This window comes from Neofelis nebulosa, chromosome 2, assembly GCF_028018385.1.
Source record: "Neofelis nebulosa isolate mNeoNeb1 chromosome 2, mNeoNeb1.pri, whole genome shotgun sequence".
Lineage (NCBI taxonomy): Eukaryota > Metazoa > Chordata > Mammalia > Carnivora > Felidae > Neofelis > Neofelis nebulosa.
The window spans coordinates 121,895,534-121,911,987 of record NC_080783.1 but is presented as its reverse complement, the minus strand read 5'-3'; the positions used below and the strand labels follow the sequence as shown (position 1 = coordinate 121,911,987).

Genomic DNA, 16,454 nt, shown 5'->3' with positions numbered 1-16,454 from the left:
CCTGAGAGAGGAGGGCGGAGTAAAAGGCGGAAGCAGGCGTTGGGGCCCGGCTCGCTGGAATTGGAGACTGGAGCGGTCATGGAAGCGCTTAGGTGCTCGGAGCACGGTAAGGGGCCCGCATCTTTTAGGGGCTCCTCCGGGAGTCTGTCAGTCTAGCGTGGCATAATCGTTATCAACCTTCTCTCCTCAGGAACCGTCTGCTTTCTCAAGACTGGCGTCCGCGATGGTCCCAACAAAGGAAAGAGCTTCTATGTGTGCCCGGCGAACTCTTGCAGCTTAGTGCTGGCAGCCGAGTAAGTCTCGAGCTGGGCACGACTGCCTGTCACCGCCAGCTCCCCTCTGCCCGGCGCCACAGGCACTAGGAGAGGTGGGGACCCTGGTGTGTGCAGCCAGGGCCCTTTAAGTAGTTGATAATCCCCGGGCAGCCTGGGGTGTTGGGGAGACGCTCTGTACCTTCTTGCTGTTGGGCCCTAGGCAGTTTACTCACCCTCTGGGCCTCTGTTTCCCCCTCCTGTAAGATGGAGGGTCTGCTACATCTGGAACCTTCTGGTCCTTTCCAGCTCTGGGTTTCTGTGCGCTTGTCAGGCCTTCTGCTCGGACATTGCTTCTCCCTGCTAAGTGAGGACATGCAGACATAGTAGAAAATAATTGGTCCCTTTTTCGCACTACTTTTAGGCCGAACTTGTTTTTAAATGTTTGAGGTTAAAGCACTCTGGTGGTCAGATTATCAGCTCCCTTTTAAAATAGGATTCTGTGCGTTTAAGGGGGTGAGATTGACAATCCAAAGAAACAGGTTACTTTAGGGATTGACGCTGGAAAAAAAGGCAAGTATCTAATTCAGCACTCTGGTAGTTATTTTTTAAATATAATTTATTGTCACACTGGCTAACATACAGCGTGTAGAGTGTGCTTTCAGTTTTTGGGGTAGATTCCCATGGTTCATCGCATACATACTACCAGCACTCTGGTAGAAGCAAAAAGTTAATACTGTTCTCATAAAGTGTTAATGTTTTGACACAGTACCAAGTGTCCACAGCCTATGCGAATTTTTAAACTATCACATTAAACGTTTTTCCTGATGTCTACGGAACTTGGTAGAGAAAAATAAATTTTCTCCTTCTGAAATAAGACACAAAGTGGGTATCCATACTAGAAAATGAAGTATTTTTCAATGTGTGTATTAACCTGTGTTTTCCCTTACATGATTTAGACGATTTGTGTCTTTGTTGGGCTTTGAAACTAAATGAAGTAATTGGTATACTTTTTCAGATTTGACAAATACACTTTTAGACAAAATACTTTCTTGGCTCCCTAATAAGTTGTCTTTTTATTTGAAAGAAATTACTGGGATCCAGTTTGGTTACATACGAAATGATTTTGAGAAAAAGTGCCAAATCTTAAGATAGAAGGGACAGGCCAGGGGTGCCTGTGTGGCTTAATAGGTTGAGTGTCCAACTCTTGATTTCCACTCAGGTCATGATCTCACGGTTCGTGAGATGGAGTCCCTCGTTGGGCTCAGTGCTGACATTGCGGGGTTCTCTCTTTCCCTCTCTGCCTCTCCCTGGCTTGCGCACTCTCAAGTAAACATTTAAAAAAAAAAAAAAAAAAAAAAAAAAAAGAAGGGGCGGGGGCGGACAAGCCGCGTATACTATCAACAACATATCATTGTGATTTACTATTTATTTCTAATTTCTTTACTGAGTTTCTTAGGTTCTAGACCTAGCTCAAGTTTCATGCAACATGGAAGAACATTCAGATTTGTAGGAAGTAAGCATTAATGGTAGCGTAAGACTCAGTTTTATGTTAAAAGAAATATACTCTTGGGGCACCTGGCTGGCTGAGTTGGTGGAGCGGGAGAATCTTTGTTTCCGGATTTGAGTTCAAGCTTCACGCTGGGTGTAGAGATTACTTAGAAATAACGTCTTAAAAAAAAAAAAAAAAAAAAAAAGAAGCCCTTCTGTAGACTGCCATTTATACAGATGCACTGCTATCAAAGCAGTACAATGTAATGACAGTTATTTGATAAACTTGATCTCTTTGGAATATGTCTGGGGAACTAGAATATAAGCAAAACAAAGGAAGAAACAAGTGCCACAGGCCCTATGAGAGTATATTTTAGGTCTACACTCAAAATTGTTTATCCTCAAATGTTATATATACATTGTCTCATAAGAAGTTGTAAGAGAAGAGTTAAAAACTTATGCCAGGCATGAAGCAGGTTAGTGGAGCATGTTTCTAGAGCAGGCGTGTGAACAACACTGAGGGACAGCAAAGAGGTTGTAACAGACAAAGGGATGATGGAAGAAGTTCACAGCTAGTCTTTGATATTCACTCGTTTCTGGGGCGGGGTGCGGGGGGGGGTGGCTCTCACAATGTAGAGGTCGCACAACAGTATGGTTTTAAGCTTTTGAGTCATCAGGAAAAAGATGTATTTATTGTTGTCCTGTCTTTGGGGAAGTGGGGAAAGAAATGAAAGCTGCTGAGTGAGCCTTTCCCCAGAGGATGGCACATAGATGTAAAAATGTATGGCATCTACAAACCCTGTGGAGGTCATAGGTGCACTCCTACATTTAAAACCTGTAGTTAGGGGGCGCCTGGGTGGCGCAATCAGTTAAGCGTCTGACTGTGGCTCAGGTCGTGATCATGCAGTTTGTGAGTTCAAGCCCCATGTCAGGCTCTGTGCTGACAGCTCGGAGCCTGGAGCCTGCTTCAGATTCTGTGTCTCCCTCTCTCTCTGCCCCTTCTCCACTCACATGCTCTCTCTCTCTCAAAAATAAATAAACATTTAAGAAAAGTAATAATGAAACCCATAGTTAGGACTTAATTTTAGAATGTTAATTTCTGATGTCCCCTAAAACAAAATTTCCTTTTTTCCTCCCCCTCTAGCATTCCTGTTTCTCATTGTTTATTGCATGAGGACTGTGTGGTAGCACTTCAGGGTTTGCTGCTACTGCCGGGCAAGGAAGAATACAGGTAAGTGTCCAAAATGAACATCTAAGTTTTTGTTTCTTCGCCGGATTTACAGCCAGGTGTGTTTTCCTAGGATGGACTATTCTTTAGAAATCATTTTTAACAAACAGAATTTCTCTATGTATTGAATGCCTTCTGAGCTGTCACTGTCACTGCTGAGCACCTGGTCAGTCTGAGAATCTGGTTAGTTTCAGAATCAACTGCTCTGCCTTCCTCCCTCTCTAGCTGTTAAGTAGCTGATAACATCAGCCTGCCAACAGTTACTAACTTGCAGTAACTTGTCAACTTTTCCGTCCTAGTAATAGAATGAAAGTAATGTTGCAAAATGTGTCAAGTATGTTAAGCACTCAATAAATGTTAGTTTCCCTTCTTTTTTTTTTTTTTAATGAAAACTCAGATGTAGAGCAGGGAAGTCTATATAGGTGGCAGGTGATATTGGTCATGAGTATTGGAAAAAAAAGTAGAAATTCACTAGGGGCAGGAAAGGGGTCATATTTAACAGATCGATAACCCTGCATTAGCATACAGAGTTAGGAAGTAATCAGGAATTGCAAGCATTTGGTTTGGTAATAGTTTAGCATGTGTTCGAGTAGAGATTTCAGAAGGTAAGGCTGGCCAGGAAGGCAGGGGCCAGCTGTGATGATCTTTATATGATATTCTGTGCAGTTCAGAATTTATGTATTCTAGATCGATCCCCCCCCCCCACCACCACACCCAACATTGGCATTTAAGTTCCATCTTCACAATTTTTACATATCTGAATATTGCCTGTACTGCTTTTTTTCTTTTCTTTTCTTTCTTTTTTTTTTTTAATGTTTATTTTTGAGAGAGAGACCATGCAAGGGCAGGGGAGGGGCAGAGAGAGGGAGGGACAGAGAGGGTTAGAACCAGGCTCTGTGCTGTCTGCAGAGCCCTCTGTGGGGCTTGAATTCATGAACCGCGAGACCATGACTTGAGCCACCCAGGCGCCTCTGTTTTTTTCTTAATTGAATTATGGATACAGTATACAGTAGTCTGCATAGATTTTAAGTGTTCAGCAGTTCAGCTTGAGAGATTTATATAACCATCCTTATAACCGAGCCTCAGTCAAAACACAGAGTATTTCTGTCACCCCGTTAAGTGCCATTGGACCCCTTTCTGCCATACACCACCCTGGTTTGGTTCATTCTTCAGCGTCTGGCTTCTTTTATGTAACAGTATCTGAAACGGGTCTGTACATCATTGCTGAGTTGAATTCCATTTTGTGAATATCACAGTTTCTTGGGTTTGTTTCTTATCTCTGTATTTTTCTTTGGCGATGTGTCTGTTTAAATCTTTTGCTCACTTTTTTAATTGAAAATTTTATTGAGGTAGTTGTAGATTCTCATGCGCTTATAACAAATAGAACCTAAGGGATCTCTGTAGACCTTTCCCAACGGCAACATTTTGCACAGTGTATATAAACAGTATGTAATGTGACAACTAGGATATTGACTCAGTCCACTGTTCTTATTTGGAAAGATCGTTTCCCTTGTACTGACGTGTGTGTGTGTGTTTAGATTTCGTTCTATATAGTTTAGCACGAGTGGTTATGAGTATGCACTACCACAGCCAGGATACGGAACAGCTCTATCACCACTCCATTCCTCCCACTCCCCTTTATACCCTCTCCCTGCTTCCCACTCCCTCCACCTCACCTCTGGAAACCAGGAATCTGATCTCCATTTCTAAAATTTGTCATTTCAGGAACGTTAACAGAAATGAAACAGTGAAGTGTAACTGTGGGGGATTTTTGCCTATTTTAAAAACTGTGCCCTTTGTCTTTTTATCACTGAATTGGAAGAGGTCTTTGTATATTCCCTATATAAGTTCTATGGTAAATACATATATAATGAGTATTTTCATTTTTCTAACTCTCTGCAAAAATAGAAGTTTTTAATTTTTATAAAGTCTGGTATTTATGTATGTATGTATTTATTTATTTTTAATGTTTATGTTTGAGAGAGAGAAAGAAAGAAACCAAGCATGAATGGGGGAGTAGCAGAGAGAGAGGGAGACACAGAATCCAAAGCAGGCTCCGGGCTCTGATCTGTCAGCAGAGAACCCGATGCAGGGCTCGAACTCACAAACCTTGGGATCATGACTTGAGCTGAAGTCGGATGCTCAACCGACTGAGCCACCCAGGCGCCCCATAAAAGGTCCAGTTTATCATATTTTTATCCTTTGTGCTTTTTGTTTCTCTTTTAGAAATCCTTGCACAAATTTCTCCAGTGGTTTCTTCTAGAGGTTTTATAGCTTTTGTTTTTGTTTTCATTTTTTTTTTTTTTCTTAATGGCTTTTCTGTTTAGTCTGTGATCTACTTCAAATTAATTTTGGGTATCTTATGAGATAAGAGTATTTCATTTATTTTTCCTTATATTACTGAATGAGTATTATTTGGTTGGTTCAGCAACATTTGGAAGACTTTGCCTCCCCCATGGAAATGCTTGGCACTTGTAAAAAAAAAAAAAAAAAAAAATCAGTGACTACCATGTTCTGAGTCTATTTTTGAACTTGCCCGTCTGTTGGCCCTTTTCCCCACCCCCACACACTCAGATGAGATCATGTGAGTGTTCCAGCATTCATCTTTTTCAAGATTGGCTATTCTAGGTCCTTTGCATATAAAAAGTTGTATCAACTTCTAAATTTCCTTAGAAAACTTTGTTGGTATTACGCTGAATCTGTATAGATCATTCTGGAGAGAACTGCATTAATATTGATTTTCTGATCTATGAGCATGGTGTATTTATGCTTTAAAATTTTTTGTTCAGCATTGTTGAATAGTTTTTATTACAGAGTACTATACCCTTTTTGTTAAATTTAGTCCTCAGAGAGTGTTATGTTTTTGATGCTATTATAAATGGAATTTAAAATTTTTTCACTTTTGGACTGTTTTTTTGGTAGTACAGTGGGGCTGGTAAGCCTCTAGGGCGTGAAGTCAGGATGTCCTGACATCTAAAACCACTTACATACTGCTGAGGGCCCCCTACCTTATGGGAATACTGTTTAGGTTGTAGGAAGCCACTGAAGACTTTTGGGTCCAATTTGCATTAATTAAGGAGGAACTCCGAAGAGGGTTGGTTAAAAAGGAAAGTGGTGGAGGCAAGGGGACTGCTGAAATAGAACTGCTATTGAATGTCTACTAAATGGCATAGTCTTTATCTCTTCCTACCATAGACTCTTCTGTGGTAGGTGGATGAGGCCACCAACATTTAGGGAGGTTAGAAAAGGAATCTGATGTCCCATGGTTGTGAAGTGGCATTGCTGGGATTCAGACCTAGGTCTGGCTGATTTCTAGCTGCATCGACTTTAGTCTCTAAGTGAAAGGTGTGCTTGGATTGAGGCATTGGCAGTGGAGTTAGGTGCGCCCAGACTGCAGAAAACTTGCCGAAAGGAAATCAGTAAGACAGTGTTTTGGTAGGCATTTAAGCATGTACTTTTCTTCCCCGTTTCCTCCTCAGGAACAGTGATCATGGCAGTCCCGACTCCCCTGGCTTGTGAGGATTCAGTGAGGTCCTATGTGTGATGTACATAGTCTGGCGTTTGGCTCACTGTCAGTGCTCAGTAAATGGTTGTTAGGTTGGGATGTGTGGCTAACCCAGACAGCTTTGGACTAATTGTGTCTTACATATACGTGAGACCAGCTAGCTGCAAAGAAAGGTCTAGACCGAAGATGGAGTTTTGAGAGCTTACCATTCACATTCTTCATACTAGGTGGATGAGGCTGAGAGTTGATCATTACTTTAAAATAGAAAAGTAAGGTATGCTAATGTTTTTCTTTTAGGCCAAGTCTAGAACACTATTACTGAGTTACTCACTGGAGGTTTTATAAGATTGTTTTAGGACAATAAAATACAGTTATACAGCACACAGTAAATTAAAAAACAAGAAACAAGCAGGGGCGCTTTGCTCAGGTCATGGTCTTGCAGTTTGTGGGTTCGAGCCCTGTGTTGGGCTCCGTGCTGATGGTGTGGGACTTGCTTGGGATTCTCTCTCTCTCTCTCTCTCTGCCCCTCCCACACATTCTCTCTCAAAATAAATAAATAGACTTAAAAAACAAAAACCAAGCACCCCTGTAGGTAGTACAGGCTGGAAATTTAATTTTTTTTTTTCCAACATTTTTTATTTATTTTTGGGACAGAGAGAGACAGAGCATGAACGGGGGAGGGGCAGAGAGAGAGGGAGACACAGAATCGGAAACAGGCTCCAGGCTCCGAGCCATCAGCCCAGAGCCTGACGCGGGGCTCGAACTCACGGACCGCGAGATCGTGACCTGGCTGAAGTCGGACGCTTAACCGACTGCGCCACCCAGGCGCCCCCAGGCTGGAAATTTAAAGAAGTAGGTAAGCCGGTGGCTGATGACTTCCTTAGCAGACAGTAAGGGCATTTAGCTAGAACTCCTGTACTCTGGAAAATGACCTCAGGGAATGTAACCTTTTCTTCTGAAACCCAGTTTTCAAAAGAAAAGTTTCTTTTCCAGAACTTAAAGTACTTTACATTTTGACTTAATGGCGGTATGTTTAAAGCTTAACCCAGCTAGGAGACAGGAGCAGCAGAGTAATGGGGGGGAGGGGGCGGTGTAAGCCCAGGTGAGGGTAAGATCTTAGCCCATTTTTGATACCTTGGCCGGTAGGTGCATTTATGTGCAGTTCTCCTACTTAAACACCAGATGGTGCCACTCAACCGGCATTTGGCCCTTCAGCCTTGGCCCTCTGTTTATGGGCAATAAAGAAACAGTCACTCAGTAGAACCTGAAGGAAGAACTCCTGCCTTGCCTTGAATGACGTGGCATACCTTGATTTACAAATGTTGGACAACATCATTGAGCTTCCTGAGTTCTTGTTTCCTCCCCTCCTTCCCCTGCCGCCCACCCCCACCCCCACCAACCTCTCTTCTAGCTTCTCAAGGATATAGGATCAAAATAGCTAGAAGTATTCTTTTATCTCCATCTAGGTAAAACAAATTTTAGTTCTTTAAATAACTAGTTGTTGCAGGATGTTCAGAAAATTTTATTTTTTAATAACAATTGAATCTTTGAGTGTCTAGAAAATTCTTTGTGTAGGGGCGCCTGGGTGGCTCCGTCAGTTGAGCGTCCGACTCCGGCTCGGGTCGTGATCTCACGGTTTGTGAGTTCGAGCCCCGAGTCGGGCTCTGTGCTGACAGCTTGGGGCCTGGAGCCTGCTTCCGATCCTGTCTCCCTCTCTCTCCGCTCCTCCCCCGCTCATGCTCTGTCTGTCTCTCTCTCAAAAATAAATAAAGATTAAAAATAAAATTTTTTTTACTTAAAAAAAAAAATTCTTTGTGTCGCCGGTTATTGGGTGAAATGGGCAAACAGCTGGTATGGCCCAGTGATGATTATCTGGGTGGGTGATAGGGAGGAATTTGAATGTGAGCCGGGCCCGTGAAGAAAGACCTCTGGTCCCACCACCCCGTGAGCAGTCCCACTCAGTGAAGCTAGTATGGCTTGTGCGGTGCATCCATTGTACAGTGTCAGGCCCTGTGCTGTGCACTTGAAGGAACCCTCGCGTGTGAAGAATATTAGTCTTTGTGATATGTGTCACAATCACTTTTTTCCATTTGCCTTTGTCTTATAATTTCGCTAATGGTATTTTTACCATATGGAAGTTTAAAATTCCCCCCCGCCCTGCCCCAAAAGGCCTTATTACATACACAGGGGAGAGGTTCACTCCTTTTTGGCTGCCGCTTTCCTCCTGGCTGCCAGGACGTTGCTCAGCTCCTCTCTCTTCCTCTTGGCATGGATGTGTGTCTCCACTGTTTTCTGGAAGAACTTGAGGGCACTCTTGTCCTTGGGGGACCTTGAGTGGCTCTGTGACGTGCCCTTGTGTGGGGTGAAGCCCACACCTCTCGGATCATGTCCCATAGGGACATGTGCTCTCAGGGAGGCGTCCTCACGTTCCATATGAACATGTGCTCGGGGAGGTGCCCGCGGCGGTGGCTGTGCCTCAGCTTGCTTAGTTCTCAGTCAAGTCGCCTGTGGCCCTTGTCAAGGCCCACGGCCATGGGGCGGCACAGAGCCCTGCTGCTGCTCCTCACTGGCTCCCGCAGCCGGAGGTTTAAAACTTTCTTCTGGCCAGGTCTGTGGATGGGACACCTAGCTGGCTCAGTCGGTAGAGTGTGCGACTCTTAGTTTCAGGGTGGTGAGTTCGAGCCCCACGTTGGGTGTAGAGATCACTTAGGAAACTAAAATCTTAAAAAAACAAAGCAGAAACCTTTTATGTGGTCAGAATTACCAAATCCAGGATTTTAGGTCACACTGAGAAAAGCCTTCTTCGCTTGAGGATTAAAAAAAAAAAATTCCTCTCTCTTTTTTCCCCAGAACCTTTCCAGTTTCATTTTTTTACACTTATGTTTTTGTTCCATCTTGAATTTTCATGTAAAGGAATGAGGTAGAAATCCAGCTTCGTGTTTTTCCAGTGCTGGAGCATACAGAAAAGTGAACCTGTCTTCCTAATGGCCTCTGACACCATTGGGGTAAGAGTCAGACGCACGAAGGTTGGCGCCCAGCACGATCTGTGTGTGTTAGCACGAAATTGGATGTGTTCAGGTGCAGGTGCTTCTGTGACAGTATGATCTACAGCAGGGGCTCAAGGCTGGTGCAAGTTACTGAGGAAGTGTGGGAACTGAGACATGAGCTTGGCCTTGAATGACCTTTAAAATTTGGATAGAGTAAAAGACAGTGTTGGGGCTAGAAACAGAAGTGTGGATACAGCAAGATGGTCAGCGAGAGTGAACTAATGACTGCTACTGCTTAACAAGTCCTTAATACGGGTCAGGCTTTGATCTGAACCTTATCTTTACGTGCATTAATGCGCGTGGTTTTCACAGTGATCATATGAGGTAGGTACTGTTTTGGTTTTGGCCATTTTACAGAAAAGGAAACTGGCAGAGCGGCCAAATGAAGTATCTGAGGTTTCAGAGTTAATTATGTAGTAGGGCTGGGGTTTGAACCAAGGGAGGATGACTCTGGAGACTTGAGAGAATCCCAGCCTAGCTGAAGTGAACGTGCCTGACAGTGCAAGCCAGGGTTGGACGATCACCCAGGGGGGATTTGCCTTCTGGTGAAGAAGACGGCATTGAAGAGGTCTGGCCTCCTCTGGCTGTGTTCATCAGTATCGCTTATTACTTATGTCTCGGAAAATGACGTACTGCAGAAATTACACTCTTCATAGTGGAGTCGATATTTGCTTTCTCGGGGCACCTGGGTGGCCCGGTCGGTTGAGCATCCGACTTCGGCTTGGGTCGTGATCTCGGGGTTTGTGGGTTCAAGCCCCACGTCAGGCTCTCTGCTCTCAGTACAGAACCCGCTTCGGATCCTCTGTCCTCCTCTCTCTTCTGCCCCTCCCCTGCTTACGCGCATGCGCGCTCTCTCGCACGCTCTCTCTCAAAAATAAACGTTTATAAGAAAAATTTTGCTTTCTCTGTGAGAATGTATTTCCATTGCTTTCCTTGTTGATTTGCAATTTAATAAACATAACAAAATTTTTATCCTAAAAACAGAGAAACCCATTCAGATAGGTTTTAATAAAAATGCAAGGAAAAACATTTTTTTTAGCACCATGCCTAGAACTAAGTAAATGCTTAGTAGATGCATGGTAAGTGTGTTGTTTTTTTTCCCCTTTTTGGACTCCCAAGTCCTACCCTTCTGAAAGTCTGCAGTGGCTTGGGCTTTAAAATAGATATGATTTATGAAATGTTCTTGTCAGTAAAGATTTCAAGTACTTGATGCACTTGAAACCACAGCAGCAATTTATTCTTGATTCACATTGATAAGTAATGGTCCTGCCTAATAGTAGCCAACACTTTGAATTTTTGTGCATTCAGAACATTTCATAAATTTTATACATAGTTCAATTATGTATTTTTACATAGTTGTATTTTACATAGTTTTTTTTTACATGGTTGTGTTTTACATAGTATTTTACATGTAAAATACGTGTATTTTACATAGTTCAATTATGTAATTATCCTGTTTCAGTGAGAAAAACTAAAAAGACCAGTATGGGTTTTTTGTTATTTTTTTTTCATTGTGAGCTTGAATAGGAAAATTGTGAGTTTTTATGAGAGGGGCTGACCTATTTTCTTTAAAAAAATTATTATTATTATTTTTTTTTTCAACGTTTTTTATTTATTTTGGGGACAGAGAGAGACAGAGCATGAACGGGGGAGGGGCAGAGAGAGAGGGAGACACAGAATCAGAAACAGGCTCCAGGCTCCGAGCCATCAGCCCAGAGCCTGACGCGGGGCTCAAACTCACGGACCGCGAGATCACGACCTGGCTGAAGTCGGACGCTTAACCGACTGCGCCACCCAGGCGCCCCTAAAAAAATTATTTTTAATGTTTATTTATTTTTGAGAGAGAGAGAGCACAAGCGGGGGATGGACAGAGAAAGAGGGAGACACAGAATCCGAAGCAGGCTCCAGGCTCTGAGCTGTCAGCACAAAGCCCAATGCAGGGCTCGAACTCACGAACTGCGAGATCTGAGCTGAAGTCAGACGCTTAACTGACTGAGCCACCCAGGCACCTCTGGACCTGTTTTCTTTCTAGCTTGACTTTTATGTAATATCTGTCCATTTGGGGCCTATCTTTGCTTATACGTCCAGGTGAGGTATTGACGTCAGGGGATTGAGACCCGCTCAGGATTCATCTTGAATTAGGACTCAAACTGTCACGATTCCTGTTGTATGTCACAAGACTATTTTAAGAAGTTAGAAGAAGAGCAAGAAATTAGACCGAAAGAAAGGAGAAAAAAAGGGATTCATGTAGGTAAAAATTGTATTTAATGAGTTAGAAAACAGCAAAAAGAGCTAATAAATAAAATCTACAAGCCAATTGATAAAGAAAAACGGAGAAGGCCCTAATACACAATGTGAGAAATAGTTACCCTACAGATATATTAAGACACATGTGAAATGATATATGTAAAAAGTTATTTGTTGTGATATTGTTTTTAGTAGGAAAGAATTGGAAACAACCAAACCATCAAGAGGGTTCTAGTTAAATGAATAATGGAACTCTAAATTGTGGGAGATTGTGCAGCTGTGTAAAAACTGTGCAGTTGTAAAAAAGAAAAATTATGTGTAAAAATTGTATATTGCTTACATATATTATATAATATATATTATACATGTATTACATAATAGGAACACCTTATGTATATATTCTGGAGAATCTTGACGATATTGTTAAAAACAAGGTATTTAGGGGCGCCTGGGTGGCTCGGTCGGTTGGGTGGCCGACTTCGGCTCGGGTCATGATCTCGCGGTTCGTGGGTTCGAGCCCCGCATCGGGCTCTGTGCTGACAGCTCAGAGCCTGGAGCCTGCTTCAGATTCTGTGTCTCCGTCTCTCTCTGACCCTCCCCCGTTCATGCTCTATCTCTCTCTGTCTCAAAAATAAAAAATAAACGTTAAAAAAAAAATTTTAAAAAAACAAAACAAAACAAGGTATTTAGTAGTATGTATACTATGCTATCCATTTGTGTGGAAAAGCAAATTAAGATTTATATATTTATGTTGATCTGAATATACATTTACAAATCTCTGGAGAGGCAAACAGGAAACTAATAGGAACAGATGCTTGGGAGGAACGTGAACTGGGCAGATGGGGTACCATGAGAGGCTCCTTTCCATGGCCATTTTATTGAGTGAGTTTATTACCTAGTTGAACAATTAGGTAAAATTCTATTTGAAAGAGCTTATTTAACAGATTAAATGTTTTTGAGGAATCATTTTGGGGAAGGAGAAAATGAGTTGGTTCTATTTAATTCAGCAATACTTAACAATTCTGTACAAAAGGCAAGGCATAGTTGGGAATAAAGAGATCATATAGGATTATAGCCTTCCAGTCACTGAAGGTACAGTCATGCAGGCAGGCAGACACAAGTGTAATACAACTAAATACAGCAGAAATCCAGAAGCAGCCCAGTGGATGAGCAGGGAAGGGAATGTGGGAAGACCCTGTGAAGGAGGCATGGCTTGAAGCCAACATGGAGGGACATACAGGACTTTGACAGCTGGTGATGGGGGAAGCAGTGGGCAAATAGGGATAAAGAGGACATCTTTTGGATGGAGGGAGATATGCATGGAAAATCTGGGGGCTGGAGAGCGTATGCGTGGTTTGCTTGCTAACGGAGTCACGTGGCCATTTCTGTGCAGTGGGTGTGAAGGCTGGGTTTACTTGTGCAGGAACGGTCTTGTATTTGGATGTATGTCTGAATATGATCTTTTTTTTTTCATGGGTGATTGCAAACATACACAAAAGTAGGCAAGATAGAATAATGCAGCATGTGAACTTCAGCAGTTACCAACTCTACCCACTCTACCCTCCAGCTCTCGCCATATTTTGGAACAGATCCCAGATAACATTTCTTCTGCAAGTGTTTCAGTATCTAGCTCTAAAAGATAGGGACTTTCTCTCTTTCTTTTTAACCAGTTGGAGTGCAGATTTCCTGTCGCTTCATAGGTGACAAGTAGTTAATTTTAATAGTTTTTGTTTGTTTAAATCAATGAATAAGGTTCACAGGTTGCAATTGATTGATACGTCTTTTAAGTCTCTTAAGTTTTCTCTCCGTTTTGTCCCTCCCTTGTAATTTATTTGTTGAAAGAATACAATTGTTTGTCACAGAGCATTTCCTCCTGTCAAGGTGTTACAGATCACATCCCTGTGGCCTCGATCTGTGCATTCGTCTGTTGTCTGTGTTTCCAGTAAATTGATAATTGAATCTAGGGGCTTGGCCAGATCCAGGGTAGTTCGTGTTTGTTTTGGTTGGCTAGATTTTGTTTTACTTTATAGGCGGTATTATCGTTTCCTGTCAGGGATTTGATTGTCTCTCTTTTTCTGATTTTAACAGCCACCACTGATCATGTTTCCATTTTAGTCATCCTTTACAGAGTAAAAAGAACAAACCAGTACACGTCTTGGTTTCCATGACATCTCTAGTCTTTCACTTCGTATCCCTTATGAAGATCCTGTGCAGTAGAGAATTTTTAAATATAAATATATTTCAAAACTGGTGTCAAGAAGTTGCAAGATGTTTTCTTGGATGAAAACTAAATGTATCTTGTTTTTTTTTGTTTTTGTTTTTTTTTTAATTTTTGGGACAGAGAGAGACAGAGCATGAACGGGGGAGGGGCAGAGAGAGAGGGAGACACAGAATCAGAAACAGGCTCCAGGCTCCGAGCCATCAGCCCAGAGCCTGACGCGAGGCTCGAACTCACGGACCGCGAGATCGTGACCTGGCTGAAGTCGGACGCTCAACTGACTGCGCCACCCAGGCGCCCCTAAATGTATCTCGTTTTAATGGATTTTCACAGCCTTGATTATTTGTGTTTTGTACTTCACTAGATTGTTCTTCCAGTGCGTTAGAAGTAAGGCAGCAGGGAAGCAGTGGTGCGGAAGTATCCCATGGCAGGTAGGAATTATTCCTGTCTTCAGACCTGCTTCGTTAAGACTGTTTAATCTGCAGTGTTGCCTGAAAAGACTTTGAAGTCCGGTATGAACTGGTTTGTCTTCATCATACTGTCCCTGAAAGATCTTTTCTTTAAGCAGCGTGGGCCATGTCGGGTCTTTTAATTCAAAGGACTATTTGGTTATAGTGAAGATTTAATGATTTGCCTCCTATTTCACTTAAATATTTTCCGAGGTTTTAATTGTAGTCACTGTTTTCTCTAGGGAAAATTTTGGATTCACCTAACTTCAGCATCTTTTTATGGACTGCTGACTCCTTGATGTTGGTATAAATGGGGTGTAATTCATAAGCTCCTGGCACATGAGAGACTCACAGATGCCTGGTGCCTGAGGGGCTAGGCCAGGGAGGCAGCCACACTTTCATTGGTGGAGGTGTAGCTTAAACTTGTAACCCTAGACTCGCACAATGAAACCTTCCTAAAGCCAGACTCAAAGCAAGCTGAGGGTATTGTGTAGGTTTGGGGATAGGTTCATCCAAGAGAATAGTTTTTCATGAGAGGTATACAATGTGGCTATTACAATTGCAGAAGCACTTGATTTGGTCACTGCTTGTCCTTGAAGCCTGGGAAAGCAGTGGTCATGATCAGAGAAGGAACCGAGTGTTGGAAGTTCTGTTCAGAAACTAATACTCTCTGAGTTAGGCACATGGTCTTTCCTAGAGGTAGAAATGGTCCCAGGAATGTTCAGAAATACTGGACTACTGTTTCCATTTCCTTTGGGGCGGGGGGAGGCATTCTAGATAGAAAGCTTGCATTGATGTTTTATATGAAGATTATTTTGTCTTTTAGGAGCCCGGTTCCAAAGAACATCCTGTAACCCACAAGTGTGAGAGCGCCTCTGAGCCACTTCATTATCCTTCCAACCAGCAGAGAAACCCGTTCAAGGTACTTGACAAGAATCAAGAACCGTCTCTCTGGAAACAGTTCACCAAAGGCGAAGGTGAGAAAAAGATGGCTGACAAGAATCAAAAGGAAAAAGGAGATGTGTTCTTGGATCCAAAGAAGGAATGGAAGGCTGAATCCAACTGCTGGATGAAGAAAGATCTCTCCTCTGGCCTGGAGGTAAAGAAAAAACAAGCTGCAGGTCAAGAGAAGCATGGAGTGGAGAAAGAGTTCCAGTGTGAAGCAAAGGAGAGCAAAGGGACGCACAGAAGAGACCTTTCTGGGGTTGAATCCAAACAGGGCCACGGCGATGAGCTGAGAAAACCGTCCGGATCTCTTCAGGAGAAATCAAATGTTGAGAGTCATCATGTCCAAAAAACATCAGAGCCTCTGAGGGAAAAGGAACCCAAGCCTTTGCCTGGAATTACTCATGGTCAGAACCCAACAATCAAGCCCCAGACAGGGGGCCGCCTCAACAAAGAGCACTCCAAGAGCCGGGAGCCTGGAGAAGCAAAGGCAGGGGGTGACCCAAGCACGCAGTCCGATCAGCACTCGGAGCCTTGGGATGTGCCTGCCCCACAAGGACCGTCTGCACAGTGCGCACCAGCCGCTGCGGCGCGCCCCCTGGGAGAGGGCCCAGAAGCGGGCTCCAGCCATGGTGACCGTGGGCAAGGTACTGCTGTTTCCCCGAAGTCTCCCTTGCTCTTTGACTTGACTCTGGACTCACAGAATGAGAACCGCCTTTCATTCCCTGGTCAGAGCGTGCAAAGAAACACATCTGCCGCCTCAGGAGTTTCCAAGAAGGTGGAACCTTCAGACCCGGTAGCCCAACGTGTGTACCTCACGACACAACTGAAACAAAAGAAGGTAACTGCTGACCTGCCATGTGCTTTATTTTTGTTTTGGTTTAAAAAAATTTTTTTAAGTTTATTATTTTGAGAGAGAGAGAGAGAGAGAGCGTGTGCGCACCTGCTTAGTGGGGGGGGGGCAGAGAGAAGGAGAGACAGACTCCCAAGCAGGCTCCATGCCATCAGCACAGAACCTGATGTGGGGCTCAAACTCACAAACTGAGATCATGACCTTAGCTGAGATTTAGGAG

At 43.2% G+C, this 16,454-nt stretch overlaps 1 protein-coding gene and 1 pseudogene across 3 annotated transcripts in view; one reads left to right on the top strand and one right to left on the bottom strand.

Moving 5' to 3' along the window:
• Positions 1–25: 25 nt before the first annotated feature.
• TTF2 (transcription termination factor 2) overlaps positions 26–16,454 on the top strand; it is a 42,388-nt gene continuing 25,959 nt past the window's right edge. For 2 of the 3 annotated variants that reach the window (XR_009257769.1, XM_058716068.1), the window contains exons 1-5: positions 26–106; positions 191–293; positions 2,887–2,973; positions 14,352–14,418; positions 15,263–16,222. Coding sequence is in view for 2 of the 3 variants with exons in the window: in XM_058716068.1 (XP_058572051.1) it covers positions 79–106; positions 191–293; positions 2,887–2,973; positions 14,352–14,418; positions 15,263–16,222 (1,245 nt within the window). In the remaining variant the exon portion in view is untranslated. Of the gene's footprint in view, positions 107–190; positions 294–2,886; positions 2,974–14,351; positions 14,419–15,262; positions 16,223–16,454 lie in introns of those variants that run through there. The other variant, XM_058716069.1, reaches the window with a different exon arrangement.
• Positions 8,654–9,009, bottom strand: LOC131504099 (large ribosomal subunit protein eL36-like; annotated as a pseudogene).